We start from the raw sequence: 21,866 nt of genomic DNA on the forward strand, positions 1-21,866 counted from the left end.
AGCTCCAACCCTAATTAAACTCACATGAACAAGGCAATCAGTGTTTTCGGGATTACTAGATAGATAGAGGCAGATGAGTTTTTATGAGGGCTGAAGCTAAACTCTGCAGGATAGTGGGCCTCCAGGACCGGAGTTGCCTATCCCTGCTTTATACGTCTGAACTTAATCCCTCAAGTTCAAGTTTTACTGCCTTTTTGCAGTCTCTTACTCTACCTCGACTTAGTCATGAGTACGCTGAACCTTTAGGACAGCCAGTTAGTTTGGACGAACTTAAAGGGGCATTACAAGGTGCTAAGAAAGGCAGGGCACCAGGCTTAGATGGGATCCATGAAGAATTATTTCTTAAATATTTTGATCTTTTGAAATATTTTGGCAGAAGAGGTGGGCGCCTTTCACCTGCAGATGAATATGGCACTTATATCGCTGATACCCAAAAAAGAGAAAGATCATACAGATTGGGCAAACTACAGACCCATTAGTGTCACAGTTTTCTGTCTTTCTGTCACAGTCTTCTGTCTTTCTGTCACTGTCTTCTGTGAGTGTTGTGTTTGTTTGGTGCCATGTGCTTTTGTTGTGTCTCTTTTCTTACCCCACCTATCTTGTTACCTCATCATTGTTTTAGTTGCTACACCTGTGTTTCTCCCTTGCTCCCGGACTCATTTACCTTCACTCTGCACACCTGTCTCTCAATCACACACACAGCGTATTAATTGTTAGATGTTAATCGTGTTTGCATTTTCTGATTCTGATCTTGCGGGGCTCACTGCTAGCCTCCACGAGGCGGAGGTGTCCGCTCACGATGCCCCCGAGGCTGCGGTGTCCGCTCACGATACCCCCAAGGCAGCAGTGTCCGCTCACGATGCCCCTGAGGTGGCGGTGTCCGTTCAAGATGCCCCCGAGGCAGCAGCGGCGTCCACTCACAGTTCCCCCGAGGCAGCAGCGGTGACGATGGCGGTGTCCACTAACAGTTCCCCCGAGGCGGCGCCGGCTTCCGCTCACAGTTCCCCGGAAGGCAGCGCCAGCTTCCGCTCACAGTTCCCCCGAGACGGCGGCGGCATCCGCTCACAGTTCCCCCGAGGCGGCAGTGGTGACGATGGCGGTGTCCACTCACAGTTCCCCCGAGGCGGCGCCGGCTTCCGCTCACAGTTCCCCGGAAGGCAGCGCCAGCTTCCGCTCACAGTTCCCCCGAGACGGCGGCGGCGTCCGCTCTCAGTTTCCACGAGGTAGCGGCGGTGTCCGCTCACAGTTCCCGCAATTCCTGATTCTGATCTCGTCCTGGAAATCTGTTCGGTTTTGTTTTTGTCTTGTTTGCTTTTTGTTTAATTTATATTAAAGTAATTTCTTCCCTGCATTTGGACCCAGACCCTGTTCTTTCTTTGCCGGCCCGTGACAATTAGTTTGATAAACACTGATATAAAAATGTATGCCAGAATTCTCTCCTTGCGACTACAGCGATATGTGATTTTTTTTAGTCCATCCTGACCAGTCTGGCTTCATGCCTAATAGATCAGCAGCGGACAACATTCGGAGACTATTGGATGTCATTCATGAATCCCAGGGTTGTCCCACTCCAGCTGCGGTTCTTTCGTTGGATGCAGACAAGGCGTTTGACAGACTGGAGTGGGACTACCTCTGGTCTGTTTTGGAGGTGTTTGGTCTGGGCGAAGGCTTCATAAATATGATAAGAGTCTTATACAGAAACCCCACGGCCTCTGTTATGACTAATGGAGTACATATAGTATAACACCCGATGAACTTGCTACATCATTAGAAGAATGACATCTACACTAATATTAGTCTGTTTCAGTGGAATGGTTGCAGTGACTTTGGTTTTCGTAAAACATAATGGACAAACACCAGCAGATGACACTGAACCCCAAATCATCACAGTTTGTGGAAACTTAACACTGGACTTCAAGCAACTTGGGCTAAGAGCTTCTCACCCCTTCCTCCAGACTCTAGGACCTTGGTTTCCAAATTAAACACAAAACTTAGTCTCATCTGAAAAGAGGACTTTGGACCACTGGGCAACAGTTCAGTTCATCTTCTTAGCCCAGGTAAGGCGCCTCAGCAGTGGCTTAACAAGAGGTATATGACAACTTAAGCCAAGTTCCTTGACACGACTGTGTGTGATGGCTCTTGATGCCTTGACCCAGCCTCAGTTCATTCCTTGTGAAGTTCACTCAAATTCTTCAATCGATTTTGCTTGACAATCCCCATAAAGCTGTGGTTCTATCGGTTGGTTGTTCATCTTTTTCTTCCACACTTTTTCCTTCCAAACAAACCTTCTGTTAACATGCTTGGATACAGCACTCTTGAACAGTCAGGTTCTTTGGCAATGGATGTTTGTGGCTTACCCTCCTTATGAAGGGTGTCAATGATTGTCTTCTGCACAACTGTCAGATCAGCAGTCCTCCCCATGATTGTGTAGCCAAGTGAACCAAATTGACAGACCATTTTGAAGGCTCAGGAAACCTTTGCAGGTGTTTTGAGTTGATTAGCTGATTGGCATATCACCATATTCTGATTTGTTGAGATGGTGGGTTTTTGTTAAATGTGAGCCACAATCATCACAATTAAAAGAACCAAAGACTTAGACTACTTCAGTCTGTGTGCACTGAATTTATTTAATACACAAGTTTCACAATTTGAGGTGAATTACTAAATGAACTTTTCAATGACATTCTAATTTATTGAGAAACACCTGTATTATTATGTGTGTGTGTGTGTGTGTTGAACTTATAGAGCAGTGTGTGTGTGTGTGTGTGTGTGTGTGTGTGTGTCTCTTGATCTTTTAGAGCAGGGTAGGCAAGTTTGGTCCTAGAGGGCCGCAGTCCTGCAGAGTTCAGCTTCAACCCTGAAAAAAAAAACCTTCACCTTGTCTGTAGCTTGTTCAGGTGTGTTTGATTAGGGCTGAAGCTGAACTCTGCAGGACTGCAGCTCTCTAGGACTGAACTTGCCTACCACTATTATAGAGTAACCCTTTCATTGCTGTAACCCTTAAATTCAGACTGACAGAGGGTAACTGTAAATGCATGTGCATGCATGCACCGTTTTCCTGATGCCACAGGGCTCTGTCAACACTGCTTACAGCTTTAATTTCTTTTGTTTGCTGTTATGATTTTTATTTTATTTTTTGGATGGGTTTATGTAAATACATTTTTCCTGATCTTTCAAATTTTGTGTTTGATATTTTTGTTTTAATCCAGGTTTTTTTTTTTTTTTTTTTTTTTTTTCGGTGGGTCCCACCCTGTATTTATCTTGTAGCCTTTCTGTCTAAAGTGTTCTTAGGGAGACATAAAAATACAAGAGCCTTTGATGTGCTTCAAACATTTCCCAATCAAACAATGAGAACAGGCACTTTTTTATATTGATGTTTGTAGAACAAAGTTAGCTGCATTTTTAATACTTAATAAATATTTAATTTTAATAAAATGTAAATTCATCCCAGGCACTTTATTTGGGCAGGTGTGTTGACGTAGAGTTTTCTAAATTAAAATTTTCTAGGTATCAAAAATGAGGAGATGTGAATCAGGAGCACTGAACTCTTTCATGCAATGTATGTTTCATAAATACTGATGCAGCCAGAGGACACTCTTGCACAGAAAGTCCAAAACAGACTCATAAAAGTAATAACTCATGAAGTGTAGGAAATTCCTAATCATTAGGTTAAAGGTCATCAGGTGGATCATTTTATTTACGGATAAATTATTATTAATTCATTTGATTAAGGCCTTCACCAAAGGGTATTTAATTACAAAAAAAAAAAAAAAAAAAACATTCCATGCTCCCCTGCGTGTGCAGAAAAAAAATTAACTGTTTATTTTTCCACCCAAGTTTATTCTGTTTATACCTTAGAAAAAAGAAAACTGCCAGTGGGATATGAAGAATCGAATGAATTCAAGATTGGACTGGATTTCTGTGAATTTTAAGTCACTAGTATTATAATAAATATTAGAAAAAAAAATAACAGAAATAAAGGTGTTGGAGTGGTAGAGGGATACAGTGAGATAAGCAGCTATTTAAATATCCTTACATAGTGAGTTACAGGATAAGATGAAAAAGCTTCTCTACAAATTCTGTGATCATGCTAAACTCTTTCCACTGGATTTCAGACTCATTAAAGTGCTTAAATTTACTCATCATGAAGGAGTAACAGCCAAGAAGCACAAAGCCATTAACTGACTCACCATTGCCATGGTGGTGAAAGAGAAGTTTAGTGTCATCTGTGGAGGAAAGAGACTGTTGTTGTACAGAGCAATGCAAGCACAAGACCAGGTAGGACATAACAAAAGTATTTTAACTTAAGGTCCGCATGCACAGTGCACACAAGACAAGACATACATTACCTTATGACATGACCTTAAAAATCATGCAGACTGATCCTTAGTAATCACAAAAATGCTGCCATTATGAGTGTAATGGGTTTAAAAGGGTCTGTTGTTAAGTATCATATGGTTTTTATTGGACATACTTACCTTCGGTCACAGGATTAGCTGGTTGAGCTGCAGGGGAAGGAGTCTTCACTGATGATGATGAATTAAAAGGGATGACTGAACTCTCTGGTCCTCTGTGTGCATAATCGTCACATGTGCCTTTTGCCTTAGACAAGCACATACTGACTCAAATTATGCTTTTAATACAAGGACATGTGAGTAAAAAGCTAGCATTCAATTTGGCACTAACATTGCCTACATAGCCACTATAATTGCCACAGGAAGTACATGGTCATTCATTATCATTAAAGTAGTATAATGGCCATTTCTATAAACTTTTATTCTGAGTATGCAATTGACATACAGTAAATATGATTATCATTCTACTGATTGCTTAATTATGTTTTGATTGTTTTATTTAATAAGAGTTAGGGTTAGACTTAGACTGTAAGCTGACTGCAGCTGACAAATCTAGTCCATTGGCAAGGCAAAGCTGACTGCTACTCATGAAAATGCACTTTGGAGCATTTGTCTGATAACTTGTCAAAGTCTATGGTTAAAGTGCCACTGAGTTGTCAAAGACTGCAAATGCATTTAGCAGATGTGACAGCAGCAGTACCCACAGCAGTAAAAAGCTTATTCTGGTTGAGTAACATCTGTTTGCATATTGGTCACTTGTTGTCCATACCTCCTCAGAGCAACTGTAGTCCAGCCATTCTTGCCTGTATCGGTCTATTCCAGTTGAACACCTGAAAGATTATTGATGCATACATTCAGCTGTCAAGGGAGAACAAATGCCTTACCTGAATTCTGCAGAAACACACAGCAGATACTCAGATCTAATACTGCTACCTTTGTAAAGTATTGCACCACCTACAGCCTGATGTCAGGTTGGACTGGATACATTGTTCGCAGGAATTGTGCTGTAGGCAGGCTAGCATAAAACAGGACATAACGTCTAATGTCAGGGTGCAAATCTGTAAATAGTCAAATTCATGAATATTTGTTTTCAATGTGAGCAATTGTGATTGTTTTAAAAAAGAGAAGGGCAAGCTGTGATTGATTTACTCACTTGGTAAGGGGGTGAACTCAAATGCTGAGCTATTGACAATTTTTGTTGTGTCAATCTCCACCCGATGGTACTCATAAATAGTCTGTCGTTTAGCATCTGTTAATGACACATCAATAAAGTATTAGTGAAAAGGATAAAAGTGTAAACATGCCATATATTAAATTCATTAAATCTCAAATAACCTGGAGACTGTGGAGAAGACAAAAGAGCCATGAAGGCATCAGACAGTCCCACTTTCACTGGATGCTCAGTGGAGTTAATTTTCTCCACAGGCAAAGGAACCTGTTGTGAAAAGTAAAAATAAGGAAAGTGGACACTATCCATATCATATTTACTCTTCTTTTGTAAATTTGATTTGGAAAATCATTTGATTTGGTTATGGCCTAGCCAGCAATGACATGTGGGGCTCAGATGGGTTAAGTAAGGGTTCCATGGTCACTGTGTGGGCATGGGCTTTGGCTGGGTGAAATCAGCGGGTCCCATATAGGTTTTGTAGTATGAGTTCCACGTAGGAGGCCCATATGAGCTGATTACATGGGCCCCATAAGGGACAGGCATGGGCCAATTGGGCATGGGTTTGAACTGAGAACACATATATGGGTCCTGCATAGCATATTTATGGGCCAAGTGGCCATGGGTTTGATCTGGGAACACATTTATGGGTCTTGAATGGCATATATATGGTCCAAGTGGGCATGGGTTTGAACTGGGAATGCATATATGGGTCCTGCATGGCATAATTATGGGCTGAGTGGGGATGGCCGGAAAAAGGAGCGTCCACCACACAGACGCCATAAGTTTATTTTGTATTAATGTATTTTTTGGAGAGATGTTTTTTTTTTTTTTTCAGAGATTTTAAAAAATATATATTTTTGATTTGTTTACCGGTATGTTGTGACATTTAAATAATTTTTTTAAAGATCATTTTTGTTGTTCAATTTAACAATATATTTCTTGCAGTTCAAAGCGTCAACTGTCTTGTAATTATCTTGGACTTATATTCATTCTTCGTTTTTAGTTTTTCTTAGATTGTTTCCTTAAACCATTTGGCATGGTTGGGCTTAGATAGGCTTTGCATGAATTGCTCAGTTAGGACCACATAAGATCCTTACAGAGCCCACTTTAAGCCCATAGGGGCATTCACGGTTGAATCCTGGTGCAACCCCTCTTTAAACCCCTTTAGGCAGGTGGGGCCCAAATGGATCTGACTTGAATTACCCGGTTAAGACCCAAATAAGACCCTTACAGGTCCCACTTAAAACCCATCTTGGCATCCATGGCTGGCTCCCGTGTGGATCCCAGGTGCAAGCCCATTTTAAATGCCCTTTAAGCAGGTGGGGTCAAAATGGACCTGTCATGATTTGCCCAGTTAAGATCCCACATAACACCCATATAGATCCCTTTTAAAGGCCATCTGGGCATCCATGGCTGCATCCTGGGTGAAAACCCACTTTAGACCCATTTGGGCAGGTGGGGCCCAAATGGGTCTGACATGAATTGCCCAATTAACAGCATGCAGTACCCTTACAGGTCCCACTTTTAGTAAATCTGGGCTTCCACGGCTTGCCCCAATGTGGATCCCGGGTGCAAGCCCATAATGGGGCCCACATTTGCCACCCATGAAGCCCTCATCTGGGCCCCACATGTCATTGCTGGCTGGGGGGCTGTGAGCAGTTTATTTCACACTGTGTTGATGAAAAAACTCTAAGTGGTGATTACAGCCAAATAAACAGCACAAACTGACTTACGTCTTTGTAGCTGAAAACAATGGTCCCGTTATGACAAAGAACAGTCTGGAAGGTGAAAGCTCCTTCAGTCTCTCGATCTTTCAGCCTCACGTTGTCCCACTGCACCACAAATATGTCACCTGGAGCACCAAAGTGAGGTTAATTCTCCATTTAACTGACTGAAATATTCTAATAAACTAAAATACATACTTGGTCTATACAAAATCTTAAATGGTACTCTTGATACACTAATCAAAGAATAAAGGGACACCACACTGTTTACACCTTTTTCATTGGTCAAGCCAAACTCAGGTGTGAAGTTAAAAGGCCACAACATTCATTGACCTCCTGCTTACTCTTCCCTCCTGATCCATTATTCTGGTTGCAGATCGTGGAGAGGACTGGAGACATTCAGTCCAACTGTGGCACTACAGGACCCAGACAGGACTTTTTTTGCAACTTACCACCTGGGAGAGAACTCTCCACAGGGTCAGGCTAACTAACCAGGCCTCAGCCTGGAAGAAACTGCAAAGAACCTTCAACATCTAGAGCAAACAAACCATTAAGACTTTCATTCGAGACTGCATTCTGATGCTGGTTTAATGCCAAATATAATACATTTAACTAAATTAAACAGAGTTCACTGAGGTGTTTAACTTACTCCTTTTCCATAGCTTCATTCATTGGTTTGTATAACCGTTTCATTCATTCAATTTTACTTTCCATTTTCTCTATGTATATACATGTGAGTGAGTATATGTTTTTTTAAGACTAGTTATGTGTTAGTTAGGGATGTGACAATTCACCACAAGCCGGATGAAAGAAAGAATGAAATTCCATCTCATTCAAAGATTCTGCTGTCTTTGTTTCATGCAAAGGTTTTAAAAATAGTGAAAGTGACATACAGGCAAGTATGGTGACCAATAAGTGCACACACACAAACACACACACACACAGCAGTGAACACTCACCCGGAGCAGTGGGCAGCCATTTTATGCTGTGGCACATTTGGGGGTTCAGTGCCTTTCTCAAAGGCACCTCACTCATGGTATCGAGAGTGGAAAGAGCACTGTACATTCACTTCCCCCACTTACAATTCCTGCCGGCCCAAGACTCAAACTCACAACTTTTGGATTAAGAGTCCGAATCTCTAACCATTAGGCCACAACTTCCCCTTTTATGTAGTGTAGTTTCACAAAACTAAAGTCAGAGTATTCTGTTTTTGTTTTAAAATTCCAAATTATAAAATCTAATTCAGATTTACAAAACTGCTCATGCTGCTTATATTCAAGCATTTTTGTTTGGGTTGTGATTCAAAGGCAGTGGTTGCCTCTAATTTTGAATGAAGAGGTTTTTTTTTTTTTGTCTCATTTAATTAGATTTGGGGTTTGATTTAAAACTTAAATTTATTTATGTTATTTGAGATCTATCTGTTTCAAAAAGAAATGTGCAGCATTGTGTCCAAGCAATAATAAAAGGACACCTTTTCATTTATAATTTGTCTTTCAAAAATAGCAAGAAAATCGAATCGTGAAATCAGTATTGCGAATCAAATCGAATCATGAGTTGAGTGAATTGTTACATCCCTGGTGTTAGTTTTTTAGTTAATAAAACTTTCACTAGTTCACGTTTACATATAATTAGCTGAGGTATGGTATGCGTATTTGGCATGCTGTCCGGGGAAGGGCTTCCAGCCTCCGGAATGGCCCGAACCTAGAGTACCCCCCTTCCCCATCTATTTATAAAGTGAACTTGAAGTGATGAGATGGGGTGGAGGAGGGATGCTGAAAAACCGTCAATGGATAGAGGTAAGTCAGCGATATTTATGGTCCACCTGTGTTGATTAGGCTAAGTATCTGACGCGCTCCTCCCGAATCTTATTAATTAATTACATTTCACTAGTTCACTCTTACATATAATTAGCTGAGGTATGGTATGCGTATTTGGCGTGCTGTCCAGGGAAGGGCTCCGAGCTCGGGAATGGCCCGAACCTAGAGTACCCCCCAAAAAGGCAAATGTACAAGAGGACAGCCGCCAGTTTAAAGAATGCCCCCCCCAAAAAGGCACAGAGTACTGGCGGGGGCTGATTTGGTTTCTGAGAAGTCGTCTCATTGGCAGGCTGGAAGTGCCTATGTACTCTGGAGGCAGCGACTTGGGCGTTGGGAGAGTAGGCCCTACCGGCTGCAACTAGTGAACTACGTGGTTGTTGGCGCCCGGTCGGTAGGGCTCGAGCCGATGCTCAACTGGAGCTTTTGGCGTTGGAACGGTGAGCCCTACCGGCGGATGAGGAGGAGCAGCGTGGTTGTGGTGCCCGACCGGGAGGACCCGAGTTGCCTCGACCGGAAAAGGTCACGGTGTCGGCGTACTGGCCCTACTGGCTGACAGCCCCTGCTATTCAGTGGGTGAAGGGCCTGATGCTGACCGAGAGGGCCCATGAAGCCTCCAACAGGAGATTGAGACTCAGGATGACGGACGTCTGGGTCCTCTCGGTTTAGCAGATAAAAAGCTTTGGGCTGGCCAACAAGGAGGACTCTGGCGACATCCGAAGGGAGTTCCTGACTCACAGCATCGGATGGATGAGACTCATTTGCGTCCGGCAAGCATAGGCCCGACCGGAAGAACTCTAGCCAGACGTCTGAAGGGAGCACACGCATCAGACGGGTAAGCCTCACTGGACGGGGAGAGTGGAAAAGAAAACCCGACTGGGAGGACTCTCGCAGCATCTGAGCAATTGAGATTGTTTTATATGCGAAGCACCCGTTAGTGTTCGGCAAAAGTGTAACTTGCGGTATTGGATGGGTACATCTTGCCATCGGAGGGAAAATTTGTTTTAGCTGCGATGTACTCGGTGATCGAAAATTATTATTATTATTATTTATTTTTATTTTTTTGTGGGGTTAATCGGGCTTTTTAATCGGGTAAGCTTCGCTGGTGTTCAGATGGAAAGTCCAAGATTGCTTAAGCGGGAAAGCATCTGACAGGATTTAAAAAAAAAAAAAATCTTGGTGCAGTCATTGTATTCGAAATTAAGCGTGCAAAAATAAATTGGATTTCCTGTGCCAGTGTACCCCAAATAGGTGCAATGTATCGGTGATGTGGTCGTTGTCGAATCATCATATTGTCAGCACGTGAGATCGATGGCACATATCGACGATGTAATCGTGCATGGGTGGAGTAAGAGAAAAATTCTTTATACTTGTCTGGGCTTACTATTTGCCATTTTAACCATGCAGGTGCACGAAAAGAGCCTATGGAATTACCAATAAATCGGAAAATGTACTTTCGAATGTACTGATAAACTGGCATTAAATATAGAATACTATATTTAAAACTTCTAGTTCATGTAGTCGGCACTACTGTCATCTCGTTTGTCCTGTGAATTATTATTATTAATTTTTTTATTGTTTTATTTATTTATTTTTATTTATTTATTTATTTATTATTTTATTATTATTATTATTTTTTTTTTACGATAGTAGAGTCCAATGATTTAAGCCTAATATGGACGTAAACGAATGCCTTAAATATAAGGTATTCAAAACCCGGTAAGTTCATATATTTGGGTTGAGTTCGGTTGAAATGATGCCTTGGTCGTACGCGCTCCGGACCACATGCCTCATGGTGGGAACGACGCGCCGCCCCTGGAACCAGAATGAGATGCGTTCTAACGTAACTGTGGTATTAAACTCCGTTAGTCAGAGCTCCTTTAAAATATGGCACGTATTACCTGTTAAAGTAAGATGGAATACCTTGTATCTGCAAACGATGTATGTCTATTTGTGGATGGAGACTTCTTTGCCACCTACGGGCTCACATCATACTTTGAGAGCACGGGCGAGCGTGAAGTGCAGTGCTGATATGGGATAACAGAGCGGTTTGATAGCCGAATTATGGTAGGCCGCCTAATAATTGTAATAAAAAACATTGGTTGGAGAATGGGCCTAATATCGTCTTGGCTATTTTCGATACATGATGCTATCACCGCAACCTAAGATGCGTGGCATACCTTCAAGCAGAAGTGATGTGTGTTTTTTTTTTTTTTTTGCGTGTTAACAGACGCTGGGGAGGTATAGGAAAGGCTCCTGCGGGAGCAGACACTGTTACTGCAGTGGGGAGGTACAGGAAAGGCTCCTGCGGGAGCAGTCACTGCTGCGGCAGTGAGGAGGTACAGGAACAGGCAGGTACAGGTACAGGCAGGTACAGGCAGAGGATCGCTGGCGCCGATACAGGATGGCTGCCTCCGTGACGAGCTCCGCATATGTTTTTGTGTTTTTGTTAGTTTGTCCTGTCTTTAGTTATATTCCTGCCATCAGTTTCACCAGGGAAGAACTGCTGAACATTCGGCAGAACGCACCACAAGATGTTTTACCGGATTTCAATTATTCAGATGTTTTAGTGAACGTTGTTATCGGAGGAGCGGCGGCGCTGATCAAGCGCTTCAGGACGCGCAGACGGGGGAAGCGAGCGGGAGCGCTCGTCAGACTCAGGAAGCGCGGATTTCGAACGCCGTTGCCTAGCATCCATCTGGCAAATCTCCGCTCTCTACCCAACAAAACGGACGAACTCCTTCTGCTCTCTCGGACAAATAAGGATTTCACACACTCTGCTGCTCTGTGTTTCACGGAAACCTGGCTGAATGACACCATACCGGACAGCGCGCTCCATCTGCCGGGCTTTCAGCTGTTTAGAGCGGATCGTGACACAGAATCAACGGGGAAATCGCGCGGCGGTGGGACATGCTTTTACATCAATGAACGGTGGTGTACAGATGTAACTGTGTTAAAGAAGACGTGCTGCTCAAATCTCGAAACACTCTTCATTAACTGCAAGCCGTTCTATTCGCCGCGGGAGTTTCACTCGTTCATTCTGGTCAGTGTTTACATCCATCCTCAAGCGCATGTGAGCTCAGCTTTACAGAAACTCGCTGATCAGATCACAGAGACAGAACAACAACACCCTGACTCTGTTTTAATCATTCTCGGGGACTTTAATAAAGCCAATCTGTCCCGTGAACTGCCAAAATACAGACAGCATGTTACATGTCCCACAAGAGACAGTAATATATTGGATCACTGTTACACCACAATAAAGGATGCATTTCACTCTGTTCCACGAGCAGCTTTGGGACGTTCTGATCACCTTCTGGTTCATCTTATACCGTCCTACAGGCAGAAACTAAAATCAGCTAAACCTGTATCAAGGACTGTAAAAAGATGGACTAATGAAGCAGAGCAGGATTTACAATCTTGTTTTGACCTCACTGATTGGAGTGTTTTTGAAGCTGCTGCCACAGATCTGGATGAACTCACAGACACCGTAACATCATATATCAGTTTCTGTGAGGATATGTGTATTCCTACAAAGACTCAACTAATTTACAATAATGACAAACCGTGGTTCACTGCAAAACTCAGACAGCTCCGTCAGGCCAAAGAAGATGCTTACGTGAAGGGGGACAATGTCTTGTATAAACAGGCTAAATACACATTGGAAAAGGAGATCAAAGTGGCAAAGAGGAATTATTCTGAAAAAATAAGGACTCAGTTCACTTCCAACGACTCCGCATCAGTGTGGAAAAGTCTAAAGAAGATCACCAATTACAAGACACCACCCCCCAGCACCGTAGAGAATCAACGACTGGCAGACGATCTGAACGAGTTTTACTGCAGGTTTGAAAGAACACCCATCACCTGCCCTGAACGCCTCCCCACACAACCATTCACACCCTTCACAACTCCTGCAACCAGCCCTGAATGCCTCTCCAAACTACCGTTCACACCATTAACAGCTCCTGCAACCCATCCTGAACACCTCTCCAATCAAGCACTCTCACCATTCTCACCTCCTGCATCCCCCCTCTCCCCCACACCTGCAATTCAGATCAGCGAGGATGCGGTGCGCCAGGTCTTCCGGAAGCAGAAAAGGAAAAAAGCACCAGGCCCAGATTGTGTTACACCAGCCTGTCTGAAATCCTGTGCTGACCAGCTGGCCCCCATCTTCACACAGATCTTCAACAGATCGCTGGAGCTGTGCGAAGTCCCTTCATGCCTCAAACGTTCCACCATCATCCCCATCCCTAAGAAACCCAAAATTACAGGACTAAATGACTACAGGCCTGTGGCTCTAACGTCTGTAGTCATGAAGTCATTTGAAAAACTGGTGCTGGCCCACCTGAAGGACATCACTGGACCCTTGCTGGATCCTCTTCAGTTTGCCTACAGAGCAAACAGGTCTGTGGACGATGCAGTAAACATTGGACTGCATTATGTTCTGCAACACCTAGACAGACCGGGGACTTATGTGAGGATCCTGTTTGTGGACTTCAGCTCGGCCTTCAACACGATCATCCCAAACCTCCTCCTGCCCAAACTAAATCAGCTCTCCGTGCCCACCTCCGTCTGTCAGTGGATCAACAGCTTCCTGACAGACAGGCAGCAGCTAGTGAGGCTGGGAAAATACACATCCAGCACCCGTACAATCAGCACCGGAGCTCCCCAGGGCTGCGTTCTCTCCCCACTGCTCTTCTCCCTGTACACCAACGATTGCACATCTAAGGACCCCTCTGTCAAGCTCCTGAAGTTTGCAGATGACACCACACTCATCGGCCTCATTCAGGACGGTGACGAGTCTGCTTACAGACAGGAGGTAAAAGAGCTGGCTGTCTGGTGCAGTCTCAACAACCTGGAGCTTAACACGCTCAAAACAGTGGAGATGATCGTGGACTTCAGGAGAAACCCCCCTGCACTCCCCCCACTCACCATCATGAACAGCCCTGTGACTGCAGTGGAGTCATTCAGGTTCCTGGGAACCACCATCTCTCAGGACCTGAAGTGGGACATTCACATTGACTCCATCGTAAAAAAGGCCCAGCAGAGGTTGTACTTTCTCCGCCAGCTGAGGAAGTTAAACCTGCCACAGGAGCTGCTGAAACAGTTCTACTCCACCATCATTGAATCCATCCTCTGCACTTCAGTAACTGTCTGGTTCAGCTCAGCTTCTAAATCTGACCTCAGAAGACTACAGAGGGTAGTCCGGACTGCTGAGCGAATCATCGGTTCAACTCTCCCATCTATTCAAGAACTGTACTTATCCAGAGTGAGAAAAAGGGCTGTCAAAATCACTCTGGACCCCTCACATCCAGCACACTCCCTCTTTGAACTGTTGACATCTGGTCGACGCTACAGAGCACTGAGCACTAGAACGACCAGACACAGGACCAGTTTCTTCCCTCAGGCAATCCATCTTATAAACAGCTGACAATAATGGCGAACACACTACACTTTATATTTATATACACACACACTTTATTTATCTAACACACATACTTAGTATACACTTAAATTTTGCACACAATATATATGTACATACATAACTTCACTTTGTAATATACCTGCCTACAATTGTCATTTGTATATTGTCATTCACTGTCTACATATTTGTATTTTTTATTCTTTTATTATGTGTTTTATGTTCTGTCGCTGTCATTCTGTTGTACTGCGGAGCTTCTGTCTGTCACGAAAACAAATTCCTCGTATGTGTAAACATACCTGGCAATAAAGCTCATTCTGATTCTGATTCTGATTCTGAAAGGCTCCTGCGGGAGCAGACACTGCTGCGGCAGTGAGGAGGTAAAGGAAAGGCTCCTGCGAGAGCAGACACTGCTGTGGCAGTGAGGAGGTATAGGAAAGGCTCCTGCGGGAGCAGACACTGCGCGGCAGTGAGGAGGTATAGGAAAGGCTCCTGCGGGAGCAGACACTGCTGCGGCAGTGGGGAGATAAGGGAAAGGCTCCTGCGGGAGCAGACACTGCTGCGTCAAAACACGAGGGCAGATGCATTTTAAATGAATTTTGAGTGATCACGCCGGTGAATGGTGAAATAGGTCCCTAAATGATTTGGTCCTACCAGAAAACTTTCATGGAAATTAAAATTTTAATTAAATTTAGCATTTAGCAGACGCCTTTATCCAGAGATTTACAAGCATTTCTTTTTTTTTTTTAATCATGGAACTTATTTCTGTATAATTTCAGTGAGGTTTAAACGTGCGCGGTGAGGCGAATGTAATGCCTTGGCTTCGTGGTTAAAGGTGACATCATCATCCGACGGAACGTTGTATCTGTAGTCCAAATCTATGTGCAATCCACACTCCAGATCAGCAGGTGGCGGTAATGCACCTTTACACTGGTTTGCCAAAACCGCCATAAAACACTAGTAGAAGAAGACGGAACTGCGTCATGATGTCGTTTAACAAACTTTAGCCGCGAACCTGCTTTTAGATGCAACACTTGGGATGCCAAATGCCGTAAAATCCAATGAAGAAAAAGGAGAACCTGTTTTTAGCGTCTTCACCTGAAAATGTATTGGTTAACGTCGCGCGGTCTGCACCGCTAGAGGAAGCGGCCTCAAACTGCCACTTGGCAGGAACGCCGGGGTTAAAGGCTGAGCCGTGGTGAGAACTGGGGTTCGGCCCGGGCTGGTAGGATTCTTTCTGCTGCAATCCAGCGCTCAAGGAGAGCTCGGTCACGATCGTTGTGTCGAGCTCGGCGAGCTCGGAGTTTGCAAGGTCTATTGGCCACGACGTGTGGCTTGGCGAGGAGAGCAGTTGTCGCGATGACGCTTAATGCTGCTCAACGGCCGTGTTTGGCTGGGTAGGAAAAAGCAGCAGGTCTTATAAATCCCCTGTTTAGCTCTCTTTGTTGGTACGAAAACTGGGTCTGTGGTAAGGTGACAGACGAAGCGAACCAGCATGCTGATAAACCGTCAATGGATAGAGGTAAGTCAGCGATATTTATACTATGGGATTGATTACTTGATTATGGTCCACCTGTGTTGATTAGGCTAAGTATCTGATGCGCTCCTCCCGAATCGTATTACATTTTGTGTATAATTTAATGAGTTGGTTTCTCTGGTCGTTGTTTGCAAACAAAGTCACTTTAATGTGCCAGTCTTGCTACATGTTCTAATGCATTACTACTGTAAGAAAGCTATTTTCTGTGGCCACGAAAATTGAAAGTTGATATGACATTACACTGAATGTACCCTGGACAAACAGATTAGTTAATTGTAATTTATTTCTTCTACAGTTACTTCTGGCAGCTGTGATAAATGATTATAAATAATTACAGTTAATAGTAATCCTTTATATTTCCATTTTGAGCTTTTAGCTACATTATCAAAGCTGCTAAGTATTTTTGTGGAAAGCCTCCTAAGATCTCTCTATTCTTCTGGCTGGACTTCAGTGTGGGTCCCTTTTAGCCACTTGAATCAGTCAAGCTAAAGTTCCTGACTGTTAATACAGCACTCCTGATTGTTCTCACTTCCATCAAGAGGGTCGGAGACCTCCAAGCATTTTGGTAGCTGAAGAGTGCCTTGTGTTTAGGCTGGCAGCTCTCGGGCAGACATCTGTTGAGCTGCAGGCTGGGCTATTTTGTTTAGAGCGCTATATAAATAAAGGTGATTTGACTTGACTGCCCTCGTTTACCAATACATTTTGGAGCACTTCATGCTTCCTTCTGCTGACCAGCTTTTAGAAGATTCTGATTTCTAGCAGGGAATCCATTTTTTTCTAGCAGGATTTGGCACCTGTCCACAAAAGTTGGTTAAATGATGATGGTGTTGGTGTGCTTGACTGGCCAGCAAACTCACCAGAAGCTAACCCCATTGACAATCTATGAGGTTTTGTCAAGAGGAAAATAAGAAACAATAGACCAAAAAATGCAGATGACCTGATGGACACTGTCAAAGAAACCTGGGCTTCCATACCACCTCAGCAGTGCCACAAACTGATCACCTCCATGCCATGCCCAATTGAGGCAGTAATTAAAGCAAAAAGAGTCCCTACCAAGTACTGAGTACATGTACGGTAAATGACCATACTTTCCATAAGGCCAACAGTTCACTAAATCGATTTTTTTTATTATAATTATTTATTATTATTATGAAGTATTCTAATGTGTTGAGATAGTGAACTGTTGGGTTTTTGTTGAATGTGAGCCAAAACCATCACAATTAAAAGAACCAAAGACTTAAACTACTTCAGTCTGTGTGCATTGAATTTATTTAATACACAAGTTTTCACAATTTGAGTTGAATTACTGAAATAAATTATTAAAAGGTACTCATTAGTCCTTCAGCTCACCGGAGTGACTATGGTCTTCTGGTCAGCCCAACCATCAGCCAAGTGTCTAGTATTGTCTTTTTTTTATCATTTGCAAAGTTGTTTTTTCTCCTTCTCCAACAATGCATGTTCATGGATTTTCTTTGCTTTGTTTGTAAATTAAAAGTAAACTGCTGCATTTAGAGCCACATCTCATCTCCTTGCCGTGTGTCATGAATGTACACACAGACCGAGAGAACCAATAGCAGTGTTTAAAAGGGAAAATCCAAAAATCGTAGTCCAGACAGGCAAGAGGTCAATAGTAACAAAAGCAGTCCAAAAACAAGAAACACGAAAAACACCAGGGAACACGAGAAAGCAGGGTGACATAAACCAAGGACTCCATGAAACAGATATAAACAGAACGGGTATATATGGACAGGTGAAAATGATGAAAGTGGAAACAGCTGAGTGCAATTAATGGGTATGCAATTAACAATGATGAATCAGACAAAGGTTGGTGGGAAATATAGGGCCTGCAGTGGGGTGACTATGGGGAAGTGAGACCACTACTAGTGGACACCCATGGATACACAGACCAGACACTGTGACACCGTGCCTGCACCATAGCACAAACTTCACATTTGCTAAAACATTTTCAACATACTATGATTTGTAATGCACTAATCCTAGGTGAACTCACCATTGTCCAGATACCGCACAGTGGAGTTTTTGGAAAAACTGGGGTCAAAGTTTGCCATGAGTGGAGCAATATACTGCGTCGCAGTCAGCATGCGGTGTGTTATCTCTCCAGTGAAAATAAACCCTACAAAAATATGAAGAGTTCAAGCATAAGATACAACATTTCCCACAAAAAAGGCTATATTGTTTTAGTTGTGTCTCACAAAGAGGCAATGTTAATCAAGATACATATTTTGTGCATTATTATTCCACACCAGGATAAAAAAACATTATTTCTGTTTAATTATATAGGTTATGGAATTTTATTTATTTATTTTGTAATTACTACCTTTAAAATTGCATTATTATTTTTTTCAATCTCAAATACAACCACCATAAAAAATATAACTATATACAGCTGCTAGTACTAATTTCTCAATACTTAGGTCACCTTTTACAAAACTCTTCCCACAGTTTTCCCACACCATCTTTCTTGCCATAGTAGTTTTACATTCGAAAACTGCTGAACAATATTATGCGTCTCATTCTTGCATTAATCTAGCAAAGTTTATTACCAACAAGCACACTTTTTCACTCATAAAACAAGGACTTAAAAAAACACAAAAATACCAGAAATACCAGAATATAACATATCTACTGTTCAGAGTTCAATGCAGTATATGTTACATGGTCCAATATTCTTAAGTTGCCCCTTTTTGCATAGATGGTAATGAAATCAAGACTAACATCTGTGTAGGTGTTCAGATCCATCTTATTGATTTGATAAAATTTTATAATTTACTTTGGTAATATTTTACCATGAAAGGTATATTTTCAAAACTAAAAAAATCCAACCTGATCACACTTGTAACACCACTAGTCAATCTTTCAAAATCTGTTCTAAATCTTCCATTGCAGTTATATATTTTAGTCAACCTAATCACTGTTCCAAACACAAGATCTTTGTAAAATGTAATGAGAACATTTCATTTAATCACCGAAATACAAGAGTATGATCTTCTTTCAGTTTAGTACTTTTAACAATCAGTTAAGTACATTGTGGCCTAGTGGTTAGTATGACTCCTAACCCTAAGGCTGTGGGTTTGAGTCTCGGACAAGCAATACCATGACTTAGGTGCCCTTGAGCAAGGGGCCGAACCCCCAACTGCTCCCCGGGTGCCGCAGCATAAATGGCTGCTAACTGCTTCGGTTGTGTGTTCACTGCTGTGTGCGTGCACTTTGGATGCGGGGCACGAATTCTGAGAATGGGTCACCATACTTGGCTCTATGTCACGTCACTTTCAATAAATAGAAAACAATACAAGATGCATATTTCTAATCCTTGTTGATGAACTAAAGATCTTACAGTAATACAAAAGACACTTGACACATTAAAAAATAAACGAATTACCTAACTTATGTAATTGATATAACATCTATAACATTTAACATTAGAACATTAGGATCTACTTCCTGATGAAATGCAAAGAAGTGATGAAATAACCTTTTCTATTATATGTACAATAAATACTGTAGCACATTGTACACATTCAAACTCATAACTCTCGGATTGATTTGTAGCCAAGTACTTCTTAAATGTACTGTATTCGTGCATAACAGCTGCCTAGGGGAGGCAGAGAAAGCCATTTGTCTGATGACTAAGAAACTTCTCTAGAAAATTACAAATATGAATTAAGGCTGCAAGCGGGCCCTTGCACCTGGAGCAACGGTGGGCAATATGCATTTAAAGTAAATTTAAAGTGTAGAGTATCGGACCCGAAACAGACAAATTAAAGAGTGGATCAGGAGCACTGAAACAAGAGGAGCCGAATTCCTCAGAAAGGCAACATGATGTTGTAAATCAATTCCTAGTGCCACAAGTCAGAAGCAAGATAACCAACCAACCAAATCTTTCACAGAACAGCTTTCAATATTAACACCATTAGAACAATTATTGACAATTTCAATTCGGAGAAGAGATTGTCAAATTTGGGGCAAGTAATCGAGATGCAATGCCGGCCATCACATGTAAACCCATGAGTGTAATAACGAATATCCTTGGATTGACTTCCCCCCACCTAGCAGAACCAGACTGAAATTCCTAAGGGGACCTTTTAACATGTGGTCTCCACAGAACATCTTTATGTCAGAGAATGGCACAGGAAATGAAAGCTTAGCATAAGTTCTGTCAGGAAGACTCAATTGTTAGCGTCACCTATTACCTTCTTAATTGTCCAATCACGTTCTAATAATAGAAGTATAATGAACCTGTGATTACACTTGTCTGAGTTTGCAGATGCTGAACGCTTCACTCACCACTACCCACCCCTCCAACACCAACATGGTTTCCTCTCTCACCAGTAACGGAGCTTCTTCTCTCCATCTTTTTTACCACAGCAGGATGTTCTTCCCCTCCAACCACCCCACCACCAACAGGATGGTCCTTCCTAAAACCTCATGGGGGTTGGCTGTGCCCCTGCCTTCATCTTCAGGCAGGAAATATTGAATCCGTACCCTCGAACTGCTAGTTACGGATGGGGTCTACGCCAAATACTACCATATATATATAGCTTGCTGGGTTATTAATAAATGGATGATAGTTACAATATCTTCTCCGAGTCTTTCTGGTAGAACTGTTTTTTATAGTGAATTCAATAAACTCAAAATTACTTATAAATGAATATCAGTCCATTGCTTGACTCCATATTAATTTATATGTAACCCACACATTTGACAACCATGTTTATAATCACTTATTGTCTTTTAATAACTATTGGATAGCTTAAGGATTCATATTCATGTTTAATCTGCTTGCTTGAAACATTCCTGACCATCAGTTATTTGTCAAATGTATCATATTCTTGTTATAGAAATCATGTCCAAAAATGTACCCTGCAAGAGCGGGACAATTTGGTCCACGTGCTTGGTAAGATAATATGATTTATGATACCCCGAGTAAAGACAATATATAAATGGTCAAGACAACATTTGAGGTGTGGCCAAAATCAAATTTTGCTTTTGGCATTTAGCTTACGTTTAGATTTTGCTCCTAGTCATGACTTTTAGCGTTCTTTGAGCGAGGTTCGGCCTGCAAGCCTGCTGCTACTTAGGATATCTTTTCTGGGTAGTTGGGTTCGTTCAAACAAACAGCATGCCTCACAGAGAAATGTGCACTGTCGGTGTTGACCTGCTTGAATTCATTGAATTCATTCATTTTGGCGGTCCCAGTAGATCTTTTTCGGAGGCTCCTGGGGCATATGGCAGATGCAGTGGCACCTATACTGCTAGGGCTATTGCATATGAGATCTCTTTAGAACTGGTTCATGGCCGAGTCCTGAGTTGGTTGTGGCAGCATGGCACTAAGTGGGTCCAAGTTACACCAGCTTGTCACCAAACCTTCACTCCGTTGTCAGGTCTTACATTTCTCTGGTTTACACAGATGGCTCCATCACTGGGTTGGTGGGACACATACAACAGGCGCTCAGTGTCTGGGATTTGGATGGGCCCCAATCTGCACTGTTTTATCAGTTTCCTAGAGATTTTAGCAGTGAATTTTGCCTTGAACCATCTCAAAATGTGCTTATCAGGCAAGCAAGTGCTGGTTTGAACGGACAACGCAGCGACCGATGTGTACATCAACCGACAAGGTGGTATTCGCTCCTGTCATATGTCGGAACTTACCCCCCACCTCCTTCTTTGGAGTTGGAATGTTCTGAGTTCACTTCATGCCATTCACATTCTGGGCCTGTGCAACCATATGGCAGAAAACCTGTCTTACGGTCTCGGGAGAATGGTGACTCCATCCCCAGATAGTCCAGCTGATTTAGAGATGTTTCAGAGCCGCTCAGGTAAGCCTG

The 21,866-nt window shown here is 42.6% G+C and overlaps 1 protein-coding gene across 3 annotated transcripts in view; it reads right to left on the reverse strand.

Moving 5' to 3' along the window:
* Positions 1-21,866, reverse strand: part of plxdc1 (plexin domain containing 1) — a 293,884-nt gene that overhangs the window by 44,856 nt on the left and 227,162 nt on the right. For 2 of the 3 annotated variants that reach the window (XM_026257639.1, XM_026257641.1), the window contains 8 exons: positions 18,032-18,154; positions 7,257-7,375; positions 5,691-5,790; positions 5,509-5,604; positions 5,289-5,370; positions 5,125-5,185; positions 4,479-4,602; positions 4,191-4,226 (listed from right to left, as the gene is read on the reverse strand). In XM_026257639.1, coding sequence (XP_026113424.1) covers positions 4,191-4,226; positions 4,479-4,602; positions 5,125-5,185; positions 5,289-5,370; positions 5,509-5,604; positions 5,691-5,790; positions 7,257-7,375; positions 18,032-18,154 — 741 coding nt within the window. The remainder of the gene's footprint in view (positions 1-4,190; positions 4,227-4,478; positions 4,603-5,124; positions 5,186-5,288; positions 5,371-5,508; positions 5,605-5,690; positions 5,791-7,256; positions 7,376-18,031; positions 18,155-21,866) is intronic. The other variant, XM_026257640.1, reaches the window with a different exon arrangement.

Source organism: Carassius auratus, unplaced genomic scaffold, assembly GCF_003368295.1.
Source record: "Carassius auratus strain Wakin unplaced genomic scaffold, ASM336829v1 scaf_tig00214405, whole genome shotgun sequence".
Lineage (NCBI taxonomy): Eukaryota > Metazoa > Chordata > Actinopteri > Cypriniformes > Cyprinidae > Carassius > Carassius auratus.